We start from the raw sequence: 24,430 nt of genomic DNA on the forward strand, positions 1-24,430 counted from the left end.
TGAACGTGCCTGTCTTAAGTTAAAAGTATTCTTATACAAGTATAAAAAATAATGGGATTCAGGAAGCAGATCTTATGTGAAGTTCAAAATTCTGATCGTTTTTTGGGGGGTTACTGGAGAGATACTGTTAGGAATAGATTACGAATAAAACATTTTGCTGAATTTTTAGTACTAGGGTGTTGAATTTTTGAAATGTTAAAAATCTCGTTCTCACAGAGAATGCGAGTGAAAATAATTGATTTTTAAAAGCATTTTAGACTAGAACAAAGGCAATACACACTACAGATTATTGTTACATCATATGTCTAAAATTGAAAGTATTTAAGTTATACACAGTAACTTATCCTGAACAGAAGGTAGCAGTAATACACCGCAGCAGCGGAATCTTGCAGTCATTTTTCGAAACAAGGGGACCATCGTCAAAAAAAGTGACTTGACTGTACGGCGGGGAAAGTAGGTATTGAATGCGTCAACGTTTTTCCTCAGTAAATATATTTCTAATGGGGCTATTGACATGACATTTTCACTAGATGTCGGCACCAACCCAAGTAATCCAAACATCTTAATACATAATTCACCTGCCTCCTCACTCACTCACTCACTCACGTCCGAAGCCTAATGCGCAGTTGGCTTCTGCGCAGCTGGCCGAAAAACCTTACGAGACCGACATCCAACCCCAACATCGCGGCAGGCTGCGGATTTACGGCCGCAAAAATTCAAAGAGAAAGGCGACTTCGAATAAAGCTCTAGAGGCCTGAAAGGCGATTTCGACTACAGCTCGAGGCCTAATTACGCATTCTGATTCAATACTCATTCATTCAATACACCTATATCAGGTTTGTGGTGCTTATACTTATTACTATAACATATTGTACTGGAACATTCATCAGTCAATATTATACTATAGGCCTGGAAAATTCATCAAGTAACTGTACAAGCCTGTACAGTAATGAGTAAAGCGGACTACAATCATTACAAAACAACTTCTTCGTTACTTATCATTTGTTCTTCATACACTGCTAACACAAACTCGTGCCCGTTTCATCTTACGTTGTCGAAACGGGCTCTTTGTCTAGTACAAAATAATCAAAACATACAAGTCTACAAATTAAGTTTTGTGTGTAATAAAGTGGAATGACACAAGGAAGTAGAATTGAACACATGAAGAAAAAGACGCACAAAAAGGCTTGGAAAGCCAAGAACAGCATCCACTTGCAGAGCCACAGCACCATAAGTCACCGCTGGGCTAGACCCGCAGTTTCAGGACAGAAGTGACGTCACCATTGCTAGGCGAGGCGAACACAAGTCTCCGTTTGTAGGCACGAGCACAGCATTCCCGAGCATAAACAAAAGATGGCAGGAAGCAGCATGGTATTGTTGTTATTATTATTACTATTGTTTTTAATTGCAATTATAAAAGCTGTGTACATTTTGTAAAACGTTTTTCTAAACAGTTTGAAAAGTTAACGTTACGTGTATTTAATCGCTGTTCTTTGACTCGCGAGCTAATTGTTAATGAGTGCAACGCTACTTACGATGCTGTTTAGTTTGCCTCGTAAAAACTGGGGGGATCAACACATAATGTTGTATTGTCAACAAATTATGAAAAAAAGAATTTTTGCCCAAAGTTCATTCAGTTTTTCGGATGAATGGAAAATTCCCAGTACTTTAAGATGATATTTTAATATAAATGAAGATCTTTTAAGTTTCGTTTTATTGTTTGTTGTATATGTTATTTTAGAAATTAGATTTATCCACCTATTCATTTCCTACAAACAGTTTTTATTTAACTTTTAAATCTTTTCTTTTTTTGGTGGGGGGGATACATTTTCATGAAACAATCCATACACATATTCCTGTTCGGTTAAGAAGTGATGGTTAAATTCTTTAATGAGAAGGTAATCTAGGAATAAAGTTGAAATTTCTACGCCACTTTATAATAAATTATGTCTTCTTTTTTAGCCAGTGAAGTAGTGTCAAATGATGTTGCTTTTAAGAAAACTGAACAATTAAAATCCTTTGCCAAAACTGAATAATCAGATTGTGGTGCATTAGTTAACAAGCCTTAATCTTCCTGGATTTTCTTCAGAGGTGCCATGTTTGAGCCACATTTACTGGAGATGGAGGAGGAGGAGGACTAAAGCCGAGCTTCCCATGACATCATCGATGCAGTCGATACTGAAGATGTACGAGGGACGTTCAAAAAGTTTCCGCACTTGTATATTTTCTCTGGAAACGGTGAAGGCGAGAGGAGATATAATTGGGCATTAAAAACTTAGTACGACGCTGGGAAAATTGCATTGCAGAAAAGTGATGTAATTTACATCCCTCCATTATCCAACCCGCTATATCCCACGGGGGTCTGCTGGAGCCAATCCCAGCCAGCACAGGCCGCAAGGCAGGAAACAAACCCTGGGCAGGGCGCCAGCCCACCACAGGGCCCGCACACACACCAAGGACAATTTAGGATCTCCAATGCACCTAACCTGCATGTCTTTGGACTGTGGGAGGAAACCCCATGCAGACAAGGGGAGAACATGCAAACTCCACACAGAGTGGACCCGGGAAGCGAACCCGGGTCTCCTAACTGCGAGGCAGCAGCGCTACCCACTGTGCCACCATGCCGCCTGTGATGTAATTTGTTTTTGAAATTCTTAATAGTTAAAGTGCGGAAACATTTTGAACATCCCTCATAGTTTTGGGAAAAGAACTGTTTTAATTTATTTTTTAATAATAAAGTTCCATAAAATTCCTTATTTGGGATGATATGGAACTTTTCACTCAGGAATGTTGGGATAAGATTAATCTTAAAGTAAACTGCATATTTAATAAACCTTTATTTTTTTTGTTGTTTTTTACTATATTAATTATGTAAGTTGCATTTATTGTGCATTAATGTTCTGTTGATTTCAGTTTAAAATACTTTGATTTTTCTGCTTTCTTTTAATGGTGGCTAGTTTTTGAAAATAAAAATTTAACCGCAAGTCTCTTTTTTGTATATGCTGCTCATTTTGGAATATTGATACTGTATTAGTTCTTCTTACTTATGTTAGTATTTTTTAAGCTCACTTAGTGCTATCTAAAGGCTCGTTTAAAAGAACAGAATTTTTTACAATATTTCATAACATAACAAACATAAGTAAATTAGTAGAATGGGCTCCTTTTTTTGAAGGTTTTCTTGGAGGGCAGAACATTATTTTGGTACAGTAGTGAAAGATGTGAGGTCTTGGATGTTACAAAGATGCTGCTGTGCCATATATTTTAATGTAATATTGTGGTTTTATAAGTCACACAAATTACTAAAATACACTCAAAGATAATTATGGATAGGCCCCACACTTCTGTCCTTGCAGAAGTGTAATGTGGTAGTGTACAAACAGTCAGTCAGTCATTTACCAACCTGCTATATCCTAACACAGGGTCACGGGGGTCTGCTGGAGCCAATCCCAGCCAGCACAGGGACAAGACAGGAACAAACCCCGGGCAGGGCGCCAGCCCACCGCAGGGCACACACATACACCAAGCACACACCAGGGACAATTTAGGATCGCCAATGCACCTAACCTGCATGTCTTTGGACTGTGGGAGGAAACCCAGGTCACCTCACTTCGAGGCAGCAGCACTACCACTGCCCCACCGTGTAGTGTACAAACATCGCAGTTTAATTTCTCTTGAGAAGCATGAAGATAATTGTGTTGAGCCTCAACTTATGATTACATTATTGCTACATTTGTACTATTGAGGGACTTAAGTTTTTTTTAAATCAAATGGTCATTTTATTTTAACAACAAGCAATGTAAATAACCTATTTGCTCTTTACCTTCCAATCACATTCTATTTGTTTAACAAGCAGAACTGAAATTTTCATTTTCTACACAACACTGTAATAACTGTACAGTTCAGCAGGCTAAAATAAGACAGTGAGACACACACAAACACATTCATCATGCATTGCTTCCCCTGTGGATTGGACTGGTGGGGCACTAGCATCTTCCTGTTGAATCTGCACAATGGCTGTAAATGCTGGGGTCTTTGGCACATGTTGTCCCATTAGCATGTGAGGTGTCGCCAATGGTTTACCCTGCTCCTCAAGAAGGATCTGTCTCCTATGGCACTTCTCCCTGTTCCAGTCTCAGTTCAAGGTTGTCCAGATGACAAAAGTATTTTTTTCTTAGATGTTCAATACTGTATGTTGAAAAAATTGCCTGTGGCTGGCATCCAGCGTAATGTTTTTCTTTTGCAGCTGTAGCAAGTCATCAGCTTATCTAAATTCTCCACTCCTCCTTTTGTAGGATTGTAGTCCATCATCATTTCTGGCCATGGAATCTCCTGTCTCTGTGCAGTGTACTCAAGATCACATTGTGCACCTAGGATGTGTCATTTATTTAGACAAACTTTAATGTCTTCACTGGCCTATTCTGTGTGGCCAGCAGTTGAAATGGGGACTCTGGCTTATTTTTGCTTATAGATCTGAGCATTGTTACCTTCCTCTTGAGGAGCTTCTGTCCTAGTCTGTGTTAAAGTAAATCTTATCGCAAGTGGTGTTGTGGCCATGCAGTTTATGTGTCATGTCCAAGGTAACCCTCATGCCTTAATTTCTCGCAGGAGTTCTTCCATTGTTAATGGCATACTCTGCTCTTCTGTATCTACAGTATATGCTTCCCCTTGAGCATGTTATAGCTTTGGACTGGGTTATCATTTTTATGCAGATGATACTCAGATCTATTTCAGTGGTAAAACTGCCACTTCATCACAGCTTGCCTTAGTGAAATTAAATTAAAACCCAAATGGAGCAAAACTCTTTAAAATTAAATTGCAACAAAACTGAACTCCTGCAAAGTGGCACTAAAGTGCAACTTAACAAAATGAGCTCCTCTCCAATCATTCTTGGTGATGATCTCTTTTACTGCAAAGAATCTTGGTGTCACTTTGATTCCTCCTTTTCTTATTTCACCCATGTAAACCATATTAAGAAACTTTCTTGCTTCCGCCTGTGTAACATTTCTTATGTTTACTCAATCCTCTCCTTTTTCTAATGCAGAGAATATTTTCCCTGCTTCTATCACATCCTGCATTGATTATTGTAACTCAGTACTGGCAGATGCCCATTCAGAGACTGGCAACAGCAAACAGATCACAGCCATTTTGCTGCAACTTCACTGCTCCAGGTGTCTTACAGGATTGAATATAAAATTGTATTATTAACCTACAAAGCTTTAAATGGCCTCACACCAGACTACATCAGTGACCTTCTCCATCACTCCGTTCCTGTTTGCCCACTAAGTTCCTCTGATTATGACCAACTTGTTGTGCACCATACTAACTGCACTCTATGGATGAAAGTAGGGAATTCAGCTGTATAACACCCATTTTTTGGAATGACCTCCCGAAATTAATGAGATCAGTTGACTCCATTTTGTTTTAACTCCTTCGTTTAGGAAGACATTAAACAGACCTGACATTCTGCCCCTTCTTTCAGTTTACCTCTCTGTCTGTCCAGGTGCTCAAGGTTTATGTTTTTATCACAAATTATGTTATTCGTTCAAGAGTTTTTTGGAAGTAGTATATGTTGTATTTTAGTCTGAATTATTCTTTTTTATTCTGTTTGAATGATTTGTATACCCTGTATTTATCTTTATTTAGTGGGGATATTATTTGCAGTCAGTGTTATAAAGGTCCTGTTGTTCTTTCTGAATTTTGTAAAGTGCTTTGAGCATAGGAAAGGTGCTGTATAAATAAATCGTATATTAGTATTTTTATTTCTTTATTTTGGTGGCCCGTCGTTTATAATAATAAGTGACAAAAACTAGAGAGGTTCTATATAAGGTAATTAATGCATACATAGTGAAGTGTAGAATATGTATTGCCGTTTTCTTTACATATAAGGTTAAAAATATTAGATTGTCTAACATTTTCATTTTAAATTTATTAAGAACAATGTTGCACACATGAATCGTAAATTTTAAAAACACTTCATAACATTGCTTATTCTATAACGTGGTGTAAACATTGTAATTATATTGTTTATTGTGTTCATGATTGTAAACGAAAAACTCCACAGACCTGAACGCAATGTAATTGTTAATAGTGTATTTCACAGAAATGATCCGCATTGTTTAGTTTGATCTATCACACGACGTGATAGCAGAAACCCTCCGAACTTCATAATGATGCGTATTGTTTGGTCTGATGTACTGTTTCTCCCCTTCTCATTTTCATCGCTTAATTTTTGAACGGGTCCATAACACGCCGTTATTTTCTGGGATTTGTCGAGACCCGCTGAAACCTTCAAAAAGTCATCATCTTCTGAACCTCCGTCCTGGAACATAGGTGACGTCAGTTCCGACTACTTACTTGTCGAGACCGGCCGAAACCTTCCGAAAGTAATTTTCCGAAGTCAGTCCTGTAACTGCTGTGACGTCACATCCGTCCTCCAACAGCAGCCCTAGATCCGCGGTGACGTATGATGCTGTGGCTCAGCAAGTGGATATAAATATACATATATATATATATATATATATATATATATATATATATATATATATATATATTTTATTTTTTTTTTTAAGAAACCTGTTGAAATCTGTCAGTATTTAGAAAGCAATCATGTCCACTATCAGTGCAAATTAATATCAGCTGGTTTATTCCTAACTGATGGCCAATAAAGAGGTTTCTCATTACTAAGGTGTCAAACAAAAAGCATCTTATGATGGGTAAAAGCAAAGAGCTCTCTCAAGACCTTCGTAATCTTATTGTTACAAAACATACTGATGGCATTGGTTACAGACGTATTTCTAAACTTCTGAATGTTCCAGTGAGCACAATTGGGGCCATAATCCGGAAATGGAAAGAACATCATTTCACCTTAAACCGGCCACGATCAGGTGCTCCTCGCAAGATTTCTGACAGAAGAGTCAAAAGAATTTTCACAACAGTTGTCCAAGAGGCAAGGACCACTCGCGGAGAGCTTCTGAAAGAGCTGGAATTCGCAGGTACAGTTTCAAAGAAAGCAATAAGTAATGCCCTCAACCGCCATGGCCTCTATGCACGCTCACCTCATTTACTTCATGGGTTCAATACTTTTTCCCAGTGTCATTCCATCTTATTACACAATTTATGGCCTTATTTGTTTCGATTTCTTTGTATGTGTGGATTACTTGGGTTGTTACCGACATCTGGTGAAAATTTCATGTCATAGCCCCATTAAAAATACAGTTACTGAGAAAAACGTTGACATGTTCAATACTTATTTTTCCCCGCTGTATATCAACGCTAGCGGGAAAAGCACCTTTTGAAGATTATTTTCGAAAAACATACAATACTAAAATTACAAAACCCTAAATAAATATATACATTTATGCACGCAATACAAAAAGCCAGCGTACTGGTGTACCCATCGTATGTGAGTCACTGCCTTAAATTTCCCTACGGGTGCCAACCGTAATACCGTACATCTCAATTCTGTCTTTTATCCATAAAAGTTGTTAAAGAATTCATACTTTGAAAATTCAAATAAAGCGCCGGGATTGTGCACAGATACCCTAATCTAATCCTCGACGATCAAAACAGCGCCCGGATTGTTCGGAGATTATTTAATCTAATTATAGTATTAGACAAATGAAAGTAAATTGTGACAACGAGAACGTATTACCAACCCTTCTGACTAGTGCTGTTCCCGGACCTTTTCATGTGATGCACTTCCTCCTCACTTAGTCGACAGGAAGTAGCGGCGGTGTATGTTTTTATTCTAGTTCACTGACGGGAGGAAGAACTGCAGTGAAGAAGTTGTGTCGGGAAAAGGCGTTTTCGAATTTTCACCTAAACGAGTCGCTTTTCCGCCGAGTAACACTTTTTCAGGACGACAGCATGGTTTGCGATAAATGTATGTTTGATCTTCCTTATTTTCACATTTTTTGGTTTTTGTGGTATGGGGTTTTGAATAGTTTTGTGTGAATATTAAGACGTTTGATGAAGGGGATTGCATATTTAGTATTAGAGGTCCTAGGGAACTGTTAGGACTGTTTTAGGATGAAAGACGGACACAAGCTCAGAGACAAGTTTCATGACCGTTTCGAGTCAAGAACAGCTGTTAATTCGTACAAATATAAGGTAAAAGGCACAGCCGCTTTTGCAAAAACGACGCAGAAAGCAGGACAAACAAATCGCAATTAACGACGTTTCTTTCGGCTCTCCCTTTCGCTGCTTGTAGCACAGTGCCCTCCTCGTCAGGGATTCTTCTTAGGCCTTGCATATATTTTGGGAAGGGACGCTCCCCTCTTAACTGCAGAGTTGCCTGGTCCTCTCAGAAAAACAAAGAAGTAAGACGTACACGGGAATTTATGGTTGTCGCTTGGCGGAAGTAGGTATGTTCCGAAACAGAAGTGCTAAAGCTGACTCGATCAATTATCTTAATGAATTTAAAAATACAAAGGGGGTGTGTCTGTTTTATTGGTGCGTTTATGAGCTGGGCTCCAGTTCTTTTAGATCACGGTTGCTGAACGCCAGGCCTGGAAGGCCCCAGTGGCTGCAGGTTTTTATTCTAACCCTTATCCTATCAGTGACCAGGTTTTTTTTTTAAGGATTCACTCCTCTTCGTTCTTTTCTCCATTAATTGACAGCCATACAGAAATGAGATGTGAAACGCGCCGACCTATGACCAGCCCAATTGGGGCTTCAAACTCCAGCCAATTTCATTCCAACCAGTTTCTTAATGAGCAGCCAGTTCTTACTGAGAATTAAACCCGTTATTTAATTCCACAGCTGGGTGCTGCTCTCATTCTGCCACATATTTCCAAGATGGTTGATTTAATGGTTTTTTTTTTTTTTTACCAACAACAAAGTTTTAGTGAGTTGAGAGATCTACCTTACAGAGACTTTACACAATATCTGAAAATGAAGAAAGGTTAATGGACACAGGTGAGCCCGTCATGTGATGGCTTGTTTCGGATCATTATTGTTTGGCTGCTAATTAACGAAAAAGAAACAACTAAGGGACTTGAGTCAAGTTAATTAAAACGAAGGCAAAAAAGTTAATTAGCAGAAAAAAGGTCACTAAGAAGATGGGTAGAATGAAAACCTGCAGCCACTGCGGCCCTCTAGGACTGCAGTTCAACAACCCAGATCTAGATAATCTGCTTTAGTTTTAAGAGAGAGTTGAATTAGAGGGGTACAATTAAACCAGCTTGGGGGAAAAAACGAACACGTATTATGCAAAATATGTAAACTCTGTACTTCTCATGCTGTTTCAGTGACATTTTTAACAATTCTTGTTGCAGATTTATAGAGTACTGTATGTCTTTTACAAATGTAACAGCACCAAAAACATTATTCATTGACCATTAGAGTTGGTACTTGTTCCCATTAAATTAGCTCTTTTCTCTCTTGCTAAATTAACCCTAGCCTGAATGAATCTATTAATTTTTTACATACAAAATCTCTTATTTAAAGATTTACCAATGTTGTTTCTTGTCCTAGAGTGTGTATATAAACATAGGAAACTTCAGTTTCTGTATTACATCTTGCCTGAAGAAGGGGCCTGAGTTGCCTCGAAAGCTTGCATATTGTAATCTTTCTAGTTAGCCAATAAAAGGTGTCATTTTGCTTGGCTTTTCTCTCCATTAAATTAGCTGATACTGTCTGTCTTATTTGCTGTTTAAAAACTTTAGATTTTTTTTTTTTTAAATCAAAGAATGAGTTAAAGGCAATTCAGTGTTTTTTAATCTTCTCAGGTGAGAAGAAACTTGGAAGAATCATCACTCCAGATACATGGAAAGATGGTGCCAGGAATACAACAGGTGTGAATTGAATAATGCATCATAAGCCAAAACCTTGAAAACTTAGTATGACTGTTGTGTATCAATGGCAAGGTACTTAAGGGATTTACTAGTGCTGTCTCATGAATACAGTAAAATGGGCTTGACCATCGTCTCGAAAGATTTTGCAGTTTTTCCCTTCTCTCTATAGGTTTCAGTGTTAGAGGTTGATTTTGTTGCTTTAGATTGGCCTAAACGGTGTATTACTGTGCTCTGAAATAGACTGATTACTTTCTTGTGCCTAGCATTGTCCTTGACACCTCATTTGGATTAAGTGTATATAAGAACATATGCATGCATGCATGCATACATCCATCCATCTATCCATCCATCCATTTTCCAACCCACTGAATCCGAACACAGGGTCACGGGGGTCTGCCAGAGCCAATCCCAGCCAACACAGGGCACAAGGCAGAGAACCAATCCTGGGCAGGGTGCCAACCCACTGCAGGACACATACAAATACACCCACACACCAAGCACACACTAGGGCCAATTTAGAGTGCTTCTATGTATTTCTATTGGCGTGTGCATGCTTTAGATAATTATTTCATTCTAAAAGATAAATTAAGATATTTTGTTAGGTTTTAAAATACATTGTGTAGTTTTTTTTATGAAATTATGCTTGTTGAATCTTAATCTTCACAATTGTTTTAATTTGGATAAAGGTGGTAAATATTCAAATTTCATACTCCAAAAATTTAATATACTGAAGTTTTTAAACATTTGGTCATTTTTGTACGCTTGAAAGATCCGATGAGTGTTCTCATTAGCTAGTGTTAAATGGTGAATTTCAGATTCAGTTCCTGTTAGGGGATATGCTAATATAACTCGGATGTATTAGAAACTTTGTAGCACATCTGCAAATAAGGGTCCAAATCCTCTGCATGTATGTTCTACCCCATCTGCTTTCTGTTTGATTATGTCACTTGTAAATGTACAGGGAGTAATGTTTTTGCAAAAAGTGCTGTTTTTCAAGTGTCACATTTGTTTGAAGGGTGCAGTTTTCTCCTGCTTCTTTTATGGAACTGTGCATAAGTCATACTTTCATATTTTGCATGCGCATCACTTGTAAAAAAAGTTTAGAGTATTAGAAATGATGATAAAATATAAAAATGTACATTTGGTAGCACCCAGAATGTTTCACCTAATTTTGTGTGTATTTGACTATATGCTTAGTTTTTTTTTTTGGCTAATTTTGAAAGCCCTAATTCCTGTATAATGTTTCATCCCGGCACCATGGATGGGACAGAAGACAATAGCCTTTTACTCTCCGACACACAATTCCACACTGAGTTGTACAGAGATAGATATTTTAAAGTCGCCAGTTAACCGAACACAAACATCTTTGGCATTATGGGAGAAAAGCATAGTACTTGGGAAAAATTTCCCTGGTGTGGGATGAATGTGCATATTTAATAGAAAATGTCCAGCATTCTAACCCAGCTGGAGTTTTGTTGAGCCGTGCAAACTGTTATGCCACCATGCTTGCTTTTTATTAATTTTTTGGAGCATTATATGAGGTTAACATTTTTACACTGGGAATTGTTTCATTAGTGTGGCAGCACAAATCATGCTAATATGAAAATGTGCCACAAAGAAACAAGCGTATTTACAGAGCAGTTGTTTGTCTCTGCCATTTAAAGTGCTTTCAAGTTAGTCCCATTACTGTCCAAGATGCTGTAAATGATAATGTTCCTTGGCTGGTGATCTTGGCCACTTCACTAATCTTAGAATAAAAAAAATTTGTTTTATACAGTAAATTTGAAATCTGGATTAATTCTCCTAAATATGTGTGTGTGTGTGTGTGTATATGTATTAGGCATGGAACATGTGTCCTAGGTTTAAATCTAGAGCCCACTCATTACTCACAAAGGTGTGTTGGTGAGTCTGATTGTCAATTCCAAATTGATCAGTGTGAACGTGGGCATGATTGGACTTTGATGGATTGTTGTCAAAATATCCAGGGCTCTTGTCTGTTTTGTGTCTAGTGCTGTTGGGATAGTGTCCAGCTCCCCACGATTATGAATTAGATTAAGCAGGTTTGATAATTGTATTTACATTTTGGGATGCTGAATCGATCTGGCAGTTTAAGATCTAAATAGGAAAGAAAACTGGGGCAAAAGAAAATTGACTTGACGTCTGCAATTCCGTGAAAGTGCTTAAAATGTAGGTATGCAGCTTCTCTGGAGTTTGGTCATACAGATTTGCATAGGGGTATCCAAGAATTTAATAATGTGGGTTGGCAGCCATTGGAGAACTGTCTGCATCATGAGTTGATAAAGTGCTCCATAATTAACTGCTCGGTAACTTAAATTTGTTTTAGGGCTATTTTGGCAGATAAATGAAGACCCACATGATCCAGAGTAATTTTTGACATAATGTGAATTACCTGTGTTTTCAGGTGAAATCTGGAAAAAAGACAACTTAAAAATTTGAAAGAATACTAGTGCAATGAATGTTGTACAGTTTTGCTGATTTAAATGTAGAAAACTTTGATTATAGACTTGAGGATTGAGAAATGGTTAGCCAAAGAAAGGGTTTTTTTGGTGTGGGGGTTTTTTTTTTTTTTTTTTGTTTCTCTCTCTAGTTTGTGCTGTGAATTTTTACCCGATTTTTGACACATTTGAGAGTAACTCATTTTTTTTTTCTCCTTATTCCCAGAGAGTGGTGGACGAAGGCTGAATGAAAACAAAGCACTGACATCTAAGAAGGCCAGGTTAGTGTATTTCTTGTTTCAACAAGAGGATGTAGTTTACCCAGTCACTCAGAAATGGTCTATGAATCTTCGCAGTACATTAAAGCCTTGTATTTTTTTTTCAGTTCCAATAGTAGCACATTCACAATTATAATAAAAATTAGTTAATTCTCAGAAACTAATCCATTTCAGTGTTGGAAAAGCTTCAGCAGCAAAAGGTGCAAGATGGGAAACCAACCCTGGAGGGAGTGTTAATGGTCACAGCAAGATGCAACAGAGTCACTTGCATATAACCTTAAATCATTTTGCACAAACTGCATAAGATGGGGTGTGTTTAGATAGATAGATACTTTATTAATCCCAATGGGAAATTCACATTTTTTCCAGCAGCAGCATACTGATACAATAAATAATATTAAATTAAAGAATGATAATAATGCAGGTGAAAAAAAGACAATAACTTTGTATAATGTTAAATGTTAACGTTTACTCCCCCGGGTGGAATTGAAGAGTCGCATAGTTTGGGGGAGGAACGATCTCCTCAATCTGTCAGTGGAGCAGGACATTGACAGCAGTCTGTCGCTGAAGCTGCTCTTCTGTCTGGAGATGACACTATTAAGTGGATGCAGTGAATTCTCCATAATTGATAGGAGCCTGCTGAGCGCCCTTCGCTCTGCCACAGATGTTAAACTGTCCAGCTCCATGCCAACAATAGAGCCTGCCTTCCTCACCAGTTTGTCCAGGCGTGAGGCGTCTTTCCTCTTAATGCTGCCTCCCCAGCACACCACCGCGTAGAAGAGGGTGCTCGCCACAGCTGTCTGATAGAACATCTGCAGCATCTTATTTTATTATTATTTTTATTATTTTATTATTAGCAGCAACAGAGCCCCCCAAGGATTGAACTTGAACAATTGTACCAAATTATGCCTCTTTAAACATTCAGTGACTATTTCAGATCTCTAGTGTTATTTGTAATATCTGTTTCAATCCTAGGTTTGATCCATATGGAAAGAACAAATTTGCCATTTGCAGAATCTGCAAAAGCTCTGTACATCAGCCTGGGTCCCATTACTGTCAGGGATGTGCTTATAAGAAAGGTAAACAAATATACAATACATAAAAATGATTCATCTTGTGGTTTTGTCTTCTGTAGAGATGGCAATTTCTCTTTTACAATTTAAGGACAAATTTTAATATGTAATTTTATGTAGGAAGTATTTGGTCCTAGTTATGTTTGGGGATAGATTTGAGAAAATATCTTGTCTGCCAAAAATTTTTTTTTTTTTACTTTCACCTTCTTGAAGAAATATGTTTTCCTTGTTAAAGCCCTGCCAATGTAAAGCACATGATCTATAAACTGTTAACACTTGTATTACAGGTTTCATTTTTATTGTATTTTTTTAATTTCGTAGATTTCCATGTTGCTCTCATTGCCTTAGCAATTCAGTTCAGGGTGGGGGGAAGAGGTAGGGAATGTGTATTGTTAAACTGGAAGTAGCTAATGCCAGTGTCAAGTACTTCATTAAAGGAATACTTCATCCAAAAATTGAATAGAAATCTCTTGTGACCCAACATTTAGACAATATATGAAAATATCACATTACTTGTGCCTCATAATCCAAATGTGAAGTTATCAATCATCTGCTCACAGCATCACAAACACATGTATTTTTACTAAATATTGTTAAATAAGTTGCTTCCAGAAAACACTAACTAAAACAATGTGCATAATTGTGAACGAGCATTTGATTTACAGATCCACCTGTTGCTGTTACATTTATATTCATATCCTCAACTGTAGTTCTTCTTGATTGTTAACCACCGGGCTGTAAAAGTACAAGTAAATTGACCTTCTGCTTGTTGAAGTATCTCAGATAGGCAAAAGTCTGAGGCATATTCTCTTCCTGGTAATGTTTTTCACTCACTTTTCTATAACTTTTAATCTTTAGTTGTTACATGCCTGTCATTAGCAATGTTGGTATCGTGTTAAGCACAATGTAAGCCAAAGTAAATTTGGCAAATATGCCGAGTTTGCCAGTGAATTTGTACAACAGGTATTTTCCTGGAGATTCTCCATGCGACCAGGTTAGTCAAACTGTATTTCTCAGCACTTCATGATGCTTTGTGAGGCCAGCATGACATCACAGAAATATAGCATCAATGTTGGAAGAAAGTTAGAGGAAATCTTGAATACATTTAAACACAACACACGCAGAAGGAAACTGGAAATGTGCCAATGTAGTTCTGTCTTTAAAGTTAATGTCTTTTTGTATGAACTTGTATGTGACCTGTGCATGACCCATGAGCCTATCCTTTTAACAGTATCACCCAGAGGGCTGTGTAGTTGATGCAAACAGGAAGGAGTGAAGAATCCATGTGCTTTGGTGTTGGGCTTATTTGGTAGCTGCAGCAGTGAATGAGCAAAAGTGCCAGGGGTTGGGGTTTGCATGGCTCTACAGTTCAAAAGAGGTGAGTGCCTGCTATTGAGTTTGTGGAGGGCAAACCTCATGTATGCCACTGTCTGCAGGTAGTTTTACTGTTCTGATACTGAAGTCTATTAATTGTATCTCGGAAAGGCCCAGTGGCAGAGTGTTTAGCACTGCTGCCTCACAGCTCAAGTGGTGATTTTGTTTGTAACAGCACCCCCCAGCAAAGTTGGCAGACACTTTCCTAGCTGTAAATGAGACGTAAAAGACCATTGCACCATTATAATCCACTCAAAATTAGATTGATTCCTTTTTTTAATTCCACCCAAGCATTTCTTTGAGTTTGAAGTTCCTAAACTTGAACATTTTGTTATGAACTCGTGGTGAAGCAAATTCAGCAGGGTTTGCTCATCACTACTCGTGACCAATGAATGGGGGGCAGATCTTCAACAACATTTATTTCTATAGCACATTTTCATACAAACAATGTAGATCAAAGTGCTTTACATGATGAAGAAAGAGAAAAAAGATAAAATAAATAATTACAATTCGGGAACACTAACATAGAATAAAAGTAAGGTCTGATGGCCAGGGAGGACAGAAAAGACAAAAACTCCAGATATTCAACTTATTCTTGTTTGAACACTCTTCACTTTCATTCACAAGAGGATATTCTCAGAAGGGTTTTAATATTTTAGCAAAAAATACATGTGTTTTACAACATTTTCATAATGACTTGATATCACTTGATAGATATGGCAGAGATGAGTAACTTGATTTGTTGTTTTTTTAATGTGTGTTTTGATATTGTTTGTTCAGCATTTGCTTCTGTTGAAACACATTGTATCCTTAACTTCATCACCAATCTCATTAAAACAAGAAATTTTTCTCAACGATCACCATAATGGGAAAAGCAATAAAAAATGGTAACTTTTTGGGGTGGAGTGTTTATTAAACATTATAAACACCTTTGCAATTAAGTATGAAAACCGTATTCTCTCATTTCAATCTGCAAAATGACTGGCTTTTTGAAGAGTGGCTTATTCTTTCTGATGTGGGTTGAATATATTGGATTGAGGTAAAACTTTATGTAATTATTGATTTTATTTTTGATTTTTATAGGAATCTGTGCAATGTGTGGCAAGAAGGTTTTGGACACCAAAAACTACAAACAAACCTCGGTATAAGGAGAAATGCACTCTGTCACTGATAGGATCTGATTAAGACTTTCTTTCTTGTAATGCAAGTAATATTGATTTGGATATAGATCAAGCAAAGTTCTAATGTGGAAATTCAGACTTCGGGGGGGGGGGATAGATTTTTTTTTTTTTCTTGAACATTAAAGGAAAAAATACTGCTTGTTGCTTTCCTAAAACAGCCCTGTGGACAGAAGGGGGATATCAGATCATTAAATCCAAAGCTGAAGAGTAAGACCCCACATTCTTGCAATTTGGTTTGGCTTTGAAACAATTTCATTTTTGAGTAGTTATACATTAAGCAAGATTGTTTTTATATGTTTACTTCAAATACAATTCCAATAAAGATATGTTCTAAAAGGACTTTTGTAAATTTGTCCTTCTAACAGTGCCAAAAATAAGCTAGGGTGTATCTGAATGTAGATTATATTTATATCCTCACAAAGGTGATACTGAGATTGTCGGATTCCACTAGTATTATATTCGTTTAGTTACATGACTCTTCATCCTTCCTCGGATATATTTAATTAGTACTGTGTAACAAGATGTAGTCAACATCTTGCATGAGGAAGGGGCCCGAGTTGCCTCGAAAGCTTGCATATTGTAATCTTTTTAGTTAGCCAATAAAAGGTGTCATTTTGCTTGACTTCAGTACAAGTTGATTAGAATTTTATTAAGTGCTGTGCCATTATTGTTCTGACAGCTTTTGATTTGCCACATGGATTCCCTCGGAGATCATAATGGAGATTACTGTTTACAACAATTTGGTCACCACCCATGTTAACTGGCCAGAGGGACACATGAATAGCTTACAAATTATTCTGAAGCGGATCAGGTAGGTTTATATTGTGGCCTGCTGAGGGTGTAGCAGTACCCCAAATCCCGGACACAATTGCACAACATCAAGTTCAAGGTGCAAATAAGTTTATTAGTAATGATAGACCTCGACAGGCTTCTCTTCCCAACACGAAACAGAACAGTCCCAGTTTCTTTTCCTTGTGTGTTTCCCTCCTCCTCCTTCCACTTCTCCCAACAAGCTTTTTCCACCTGCTCCAGCTCACTGGGAGATGTGGAGCAGCTCCTTTTTATGTCGGACCCGGGAGCACTTCCAGTGTCACAGCATATCACACCTAGGAAGCACTTCTGGGTCTGGTGTGATCTCCTTAAACAGGAGGTGACCTCCACCTGCTGGTCCCTAAAGTACCCCAACCAGGCTGCTCATGTGTACTACATCTCCCAGTCTGCTCTGCAGGTCCACCAGTGGCATCTCCACTGTGGAATGCTGCCGCCCTATGTATCGAGGGGGGTTCCATGGAGGACACTTTTTTTCCTTCTGACCTTCCAACCAGACCAGACAGCCCATCCGTCCGACTTTCCATTATAAAGGCATCGCAGCCAGGTAAGCAGCCCACCCATATGTGTTCTATGGCTCTCATTCCTCCCAAATAATGAAAATGAGCTAGAGAGGGGGGATACTTATGAAATCTGCAATTTGTTTGTAAAGTGTTTTGATGTAGAAGGATCGGTGGGACTTTCTTTGATATTATAGTTTGGTTTTTTTTCTTCTTTTTAAATTGACCTTTTGAAAAATAAGTCAAGGAATTTTTGGCAAGATAATACAGCTGATTTAGGTATACTTTTCAACAAAAATAGTTGTACCCAGAAGACTGACGTGTAGAGTAGATCTTCCAACTGGTCCAGAACGAGATGATTAGTGGGGTCTATCGTTTGAGTAAAACAAGCAGCCACATTCTGTTCCTTCAAGTTGTATGATGGCCTGTGCCAAGCATTTACCACTTTTTACTTTATTGTATAGGGAAAGTAATGGAGTTGTCCAAAGATTGGATGTTGATTTTGATGAATCTCAACATGTTTTTAGACCTCCCTGAATCCCAAAATACACACAGAGCTTACAAAAAATTGTATCTGTATATGAACATAAGATGAATACACTTGGGTCAACCAAATTTTGCATACATGTATTACATACAAAATGTAGATTTCTATCAAATTTTGGGATCGTTCTGTAAACGGAAATGGTACTTTATTCATGCAGCTGTGGAGTCCGATTTTTATTCAACTTTTATAATAATTGTTCAATATATTTATTGGATTTGTTGTTAATGGTTCTTTAATGTACATAATATAAAAATTGTCTTGCGGTTTACTCCTCAGATATCCGTCTCCAAATCTGAGTATACGAAAAAGTCTAGGGGATACCACTCCTGATTTTTGTTTCAAAGTCTCGATTGTCTCTGGACAGGAGCAAGTGAAATTGACATTCTTCAGTCTTCTTTTGCGTTGTCTCCCAGAGAGCATGAAGGGACACATCCAGCCACAGGAAGGCACTGATGTCATGCAGTCACAGTGCCCTAAATAGCAGAGGTGACCGGCTGTTGAAGGCATTACAGAATCCACTGCTTAGTTTCTGGAATTTTGTCCTATTTGCATCATTGCCTTACTCGTTTCCATGTAATTCCCCAGGGAGAAGCCACAAGGCCATCATCAGTCCACATATACTTAATAATAATTAATTATTTGTATAGCGCTTTTCTCAGTACTCAAAGCGCTATCCACACAGGCAAGAACCAGGAAGCGAACCCACAATCTTCCACAGTCTCCTTACTGCAAAGCAGCAGCACTACCAATGCGCCACCTGGCTAGCAGTCAACAGCATCTGTTATACATGATGCTGTGAATGGAGGCCCGCCACTGCTGGTCAAATGCCCATAGTTCAGGGCTCTACCTCGGATGGGGAGCTCCATGTGAGTAGATGGAGTTGCTCAGTTGGGTCACTAGATAGCTACAGGTTTTCTTTATAGCGTATTCTCACAGTTAATTAGTCTCCTATATCAACAACCCTGTGTTAATCCAAAAAGTGTGGGAATTGAATCATTTTTCATTACTTCTTTTGACATGTCTGGATTATTACTGCTGCTGCCCCGTAATTCCAGTATCCCGAGTACAAATCCTGGCCCACTTACCTCTTATACACTTCCCTAGGTCTGCCAGACATTTCTGCACAATTTCCCTTCTCCTCCCACACAAAAAGAGTTGGGTAATCTGTGTAATGCCTAAGGGTGCGTACGGCCATCCCAAACCCGACACAGACAGACAGGAAGGGCACTAATTGTCACACAGCACATGGTTTATTTACAGAAAACACAGCTGATACAGCACAGTCCTTTCTCTTGGCTAGTCCCTTCGCCTCCACTCCTCCTCACGAGCTTCATTCATGTCCTCCCGACTCAGGCTGTTGAGTGGTGCTGACTGGCTCCTTTTACACAGGTGCCCAGCGAGCTTCTTCTGGCAGCACTTCCAGGTGTGGCGGAAGTGCTGCCAAATAGAGTCCTGCACGTGTCCTGGCGCTCCCTGGTGGTGGCCACAGGCCCTACCAGGTTTGAGCTCCTTGCTTATAACCTGTAGCCCCACTGGAAGCCAAGTAGGCTGCCCTCTGTCAGTCCAGGGGAGAAACTGACTTAAAAAATACACTCTCCCCTGGTCCTTCCATACTCTGGGCATCCCAGCAGGGTAAGGGCCTCAGCTGTCCACCACACCTGGCATCGAGACTAAGCCTGTGTGTGTGTGTGTGTGTGTGTGTGCCTTGCAATAGCCTGTTTGGGTTCTGGCCTCCTGCTCACTGCTTTTGAGAAAGGGTTAGAAAATAAATGGAGGTGCAGGTCATTTGACTGAGCAGCCCCCCAACTCAACACCCTCTATATGTGGGGGGTGGATAGGCAGTCCATTATATTGAACACTAGTCCTCCTGCTTCCTAATGGACACAAGCCTCCTTGTAACCACTGTCACCAGAATGCAGTGCTGCTTTGTGTTTGTAATAACTGGTTGAAATTATTAAAAGGACCTACTTTAACAAGGAGTTTCGTTAGAAGTAGAAATCATTCATTTTTTCCAAATATTGGGAATTCACACTGGGCAAAATACTGGCACATGTAGTATCAAATGCTCAAGAGGAGCATAAACTTCAGTGACATTTGGACATGTGTGAGGCAGGACCAAAATGGGAAAGTATTAATGTAGACTTCGTGTTGCCCAATCTTCCCCCCACTTCTCCCGTGATGATGTTCCACTATTCTTCACAAATCTTTACCAAAATGTCTGAGAGAGTTTTCCTGCCAACATCCGACTACTGTGACATCTGTAATGCATTGTGCCCTATAAAGATCGCTGACATAGCACATACGAGACTAAAAAAAATTTGCATGTACAAGTGATGATGAATACTTTGATGAGGCATTTCTAATGTTTTCTTAGGTAAACACAAAGTCTAGCAGCCATAAACATTGATCTCTGCACCCCAAGGTTGCTGGTCAATTCCTACCTCACAGACCCAGAGGCGGTCATTTAACCTTGTTGTGCTCCAATTGTTGGGAAAAAAATGTGACCAATTTTAGTATGTAATGTAAAATGAGAAAGAGGGAAGTGGATGAAACAACTGTATTGTCCTTCATTTTCTTAGCCATCATGTTCAAGAGCTCCTTGAAGTCAGTTATTCCATTCCCAGCTGAATCCACTTCGTTGATCATTTCCTGTACCTCTTTGTCAGTTGGGGCCTGTCCTAAGGATTCCATGACAGTGCCCAGTTCTTGAGTTGTTTGTCAAACAGTGAAAAAGCCCCCTTGAATTCAGCAATCTGTTGTTCAGGGGTCAGCTGGTCAGCCATGTTCATCAGTAGCAGTTCAGAAAGCCAACTGACTGACTGCTTGTAGTCCAAACACAACACGGACAATAAATAATACCAAGGTGTGTAGGCAAATGTGGAAAAAAACTGCACTGGGAGGGATGTGCCATGTACATCTCTATATATAAAAATCCAACATCTCACTGGCCATCTGTTCGCTTAGCTAGCGAATGAGAGAACTACTTAACGGATTTAGATCGGGTTTTCTTTTTCTTTAGTTTTTTTTAATTTGTAATTTGTTCAAGCAAATTGTCGATTTACCAGTCGATCTATGTTCCTACCCTCACCTATGGCCACGAACTTTAGGTAGTGTCCGAAAACGCAAGATCGCGGATACAAGCGGCCGAAATGAGTTTTCTCCGCAGGGTGGCTGGACTTTCCCTTAGAGAGAGGGCGAGGAGTTCAGTTATCCGGGAGAGACTTGGAGTAGAGTGGCTGCTCCTCCGCATTGAGAGGAGTCAGTTGAGGTGGTTCGGGCATCTGGTTAGGATGCCCCCTGGACACCTCCCTGGGGGGGTGTTCCGGGCATGCCCCACTGGGAGAAGACCATGGGGCAGACGCAGGACACGCTGGAGGGATTATATCTCCCGGCTGGCCTTGGAACGCCTCGGGGTCCTCCAAGAAGAGCTGGAGGAGGTGGCTGGGGAGAGGGAGGTCTGGGCTTCCCTGCTTAGGCTGCTGCCCCCGCGACCCGACCTCGGATAAGCGGTGGATAATGGATGAATGGATGGATTGCTTGAACATTCCGGTCGATTTTGCAACTTCTCTCATCGCACTAAGAATCATAGTTTGCTAGCAGGAGCGATTTATTCGCGCTAATCCGAGTTGGAGGCTGCGGGCTGAGGGGAGGCACTTAACTAGCGAATGAGAGAACAACTTAACGAATTTAGATCGGGTTTTCTTTTTCTATAATTTGCTTGAACATTCCAGTTGATTTTGCAGCTGTTCTCATCGCGCTAAGTATCATAGTTCGCTTGCGGTACCGATTTATTAGCGTGAATCCAAGAGGGACTCCTCGGGTTGTGCTGCGGGGTCGTCTTCACTCACGTGCATACCTCGGGGCGTTACCTTAACTCCGCTTAGTTAGCAAACGAGAGAACTATTTAATGGATGTAGATCTTTTTTTTTTCTATAATTTGCTTGAACATTCCGGTTGATTTTGCGACTTATCTCATCATAGTTCGCTTGCAGAAGTGATACATTTCCGCTAATCCGAGACAGAGGCTGCGGCCCGATGGGGGGGCTTAGCCAGGTGGGGGCCTCCTTACTGTCCTGTTTCATTTCTACGCATGCGAATCAGCGGGGGACGGCTAGTCTCTATATAAAAAAATCCAGCGTCTGTATGTCTGTCCGCTTTTCACGAGAGAAGTACTTAACGGATTTAGATCGGGTTTTTTTCTATAATTTGCATGAACTTTCAGGTTGATTTTGCGACTTCTCTCCCCGCGCTAAGAATCATAGTTCTCTCACTGTACCGATTTATTTGCGTGAATCGGAGAGAGACGCAGCGGCCCTCCTTACTCATGCGCCAGCCTCGGAGTGTATACCTGACATCCACTTAACAAGGGGAATAAGAGGACTACTTAACGGATTTAGATCGGGTTTTCTTTTTCTTTAATTTGCTTGAACATTCCGGTTGATTTTGCGACTCCTCTCATCGCACTAAGAATCATAGTTCGCTAGCAGGAGCGATTTATTTGCGCTAATCCGAATTGAAGGCTGCGGGGTGAGGGGAGGGGGAAGAGTGACGTCAGGAGCGGGGAGCCAGGCAGACCCTCCTTACTCACAGGCCAGCCTCAGGGCGTGTACCTTACATCCACTTAACTAGCGAATGAGAGAACTACTTAACGAATTTAGATCGGGTTTTTTTCTATAATTTGCATGAACTTTCAGGTTGATTTTGCGACTTCTCTCATTGCGCTAAGTATCATAATTCGCTCACTGTACCGATTTATTTGCGTGAATTGGAGAGAGACACAGCGGCCCGAGGGGAGGGGGAAGCCAGGTGGGGCCATCGTCACTCACATGCCAGCCTCTGTTCAAATTGGTCTACCTCTCGCTCCACGTTTTTGGAGCAGACCTTACTTCTGCATAGCTGGCGATACCTGTTTGTTTATTGATTTTTAAAGTTTGTCCTGTTTCACTACTCCATGGGCAGAGCCGCTGGGGGACAGCTAGTAGTACAATAAAAAATCTTACTTTATAATTAAAAAAAGTCTCACTTTTTATGTTCAAGTGTAATGCCATGTGTACATAGTACAATAAAACTCTTACTTGTCACCTCAGTATTGAATTAAATCATGCAGAAAGCTCGAGTTTGCCTCACACACCAGTTTGAAACACACAATCCTAATGTGGAAATGTGCATAAGAAACAGATCAGAAATCATTTTGGTGATATATTTTCACTGGCACCACCCTTATTGAAAATCTGGGCAGCAGAGTAGCCAAGTGGTTTAGTGCTGTTGAATGAGAGAACCTGGGTTTGAATCCCACACCTGGTCATCTCCAATACAACTCGGAGTCCTGCCACATGCAAAAGTTCGCTGACAACACTGCTATCGTGGGCTGCATCAGGAGTGGGCAGGAGGAGGAGTACAGGAACTTAATCAAGGACTTTGTTAAATGGTGCGACTCAAACCACCTACAACTGAACACCAGCAAAACCAAGGAGCTGGTGGTGGATTTTAGGAGGACCAGGCCCCTCATGGACCCCATGATCATCAGAGGTGACTGTGTGCAGATGGTGCAGACCTATAAATACCTGGGAGTGCAGCTGGATGATAAATTAGACTGGACTGCCAATACTGATGCTCTGTGTAAGAAAGGACAGAGCCGACTATACTTCCTTAGAAGGCTGGCGTCCTTCAACATCTGCAATAAGATGCTGCAGATGTTCTATCAGACCGTTGTGGCAAGCACCCTCTTCTACATGGTGGTGTGCTGGGGAAGCAACATAAAGAAGAGGGACGCCTCACGCCTGGACAAACTGGTGAGGAAGGCAGGCTCTATTGTTGGCATGGAGCTGGACAGTTTAACATCTGTGGCAGAGCGACGGGCGCTCAGCAGGCTCCTGTCAATTATGGAGAATCCACTGCATCCACTGAACAGGATCATCTCCAGACAGAGGAGCAGCTTCAGCGACAGACTGCTGTCACCGTCCTGCTCCACTGACAGACTGAGGAGATCATTCCTCCCCCACACTATGCGACTCTTCAATACCACCTGGGTGGGTAAACGTTAAAATTATACAAAGTTATTGTCTGTCTGTATACCTGCATTGTTATCACTCTTTAATATTGTTCTTTATCAGTATGCTGCTGCTGGAGTATGTGAATTTCCCCTTGGGATTAATAAAGTATCTATCTGTGTGGAGTTTGCATGTTCTCCCTGTGCCTGTTACACCACATTCCGGAAGACACGAGGGTTTGGTTAATTGGTGACTTTAAACTGGCCCACTGTGAGTCAATGTGTACATAAATGGGACCTAATGATGGACCTCTGCCCCATTCAGAGCTGTTTCTTGCCATGTGCCAGTGGCTGGACAGGCCATGACTCCACCATGCCAGCTTCAGAATGTTATGTTACTTGGAGAAGTC

At 40.0% G+C, this 24,430-nt stretch overlaps 1 protein-coding gene across 1 annotated transcript; it reads left to right on the forward strand.

Moving 5' to 3' along the window:
* The first annotated feature begins 7,657 nt into the window (after positions 1-7,657).
* On the forward strand, positions 7,658-16,692 carry cript (cysteine-rich PDZ-binding protein). The gene is made up of 5 exons (XM_028820237.2): positions 7,658-7,882; positions 9,729-9,794; positions 12,477-12,531; positions 13,504-13,607; positions 16,059-16,692. The coding sequence occupies exons 1-5, from the start codon at positions 7,867-7,869 to the stop codon at positions 16,121-16,123; spliced, it is 306 nt and encodes a 101-aa protein (XP_028676070.1). The 5' UTR covers positions 7,658-7,866; the 3' UTR covers positions 16,124-16,692.
* Positions 16,693-24,430: the final 7,738 nt, after the last annotated feature.

This window comes from Erpetoichthys calabaricus, chromosome 15 (assembly GCF_900747795.2).
Source record: "Erpetoichthys calabaricus chromosome 15, fErpCal1.3, whole genome shotgun sequence".
Classification (NCBI taxonomy): domain Eukaryota; kingdom Metazoa; phylum Chordata; class Cladistia; order Polypteriformes; family Polypteridae; genus Erpetoichthys; species Erpetoichthys calabaricus.

Excerpts from the sequence above, each read along its gene's own strand:
- cript (XM_028820237.2), top strand. Across the intron at positions 9,795-12,476 it reads TGGTGCCAGGAATACAACAG|AGAGTGGTGGACGAAGGCTG; the intron begins GTGTGAATTGAA and ends CCTTATTCCCAG. Across the intron at positions 12,532-13,503 it reads CTGACATCTAAGAAGGCCAG|GTTTGATCCATATGGAAAGA; the intron begins GTTAGTGTATTT and ends TTTCAATCCTAG.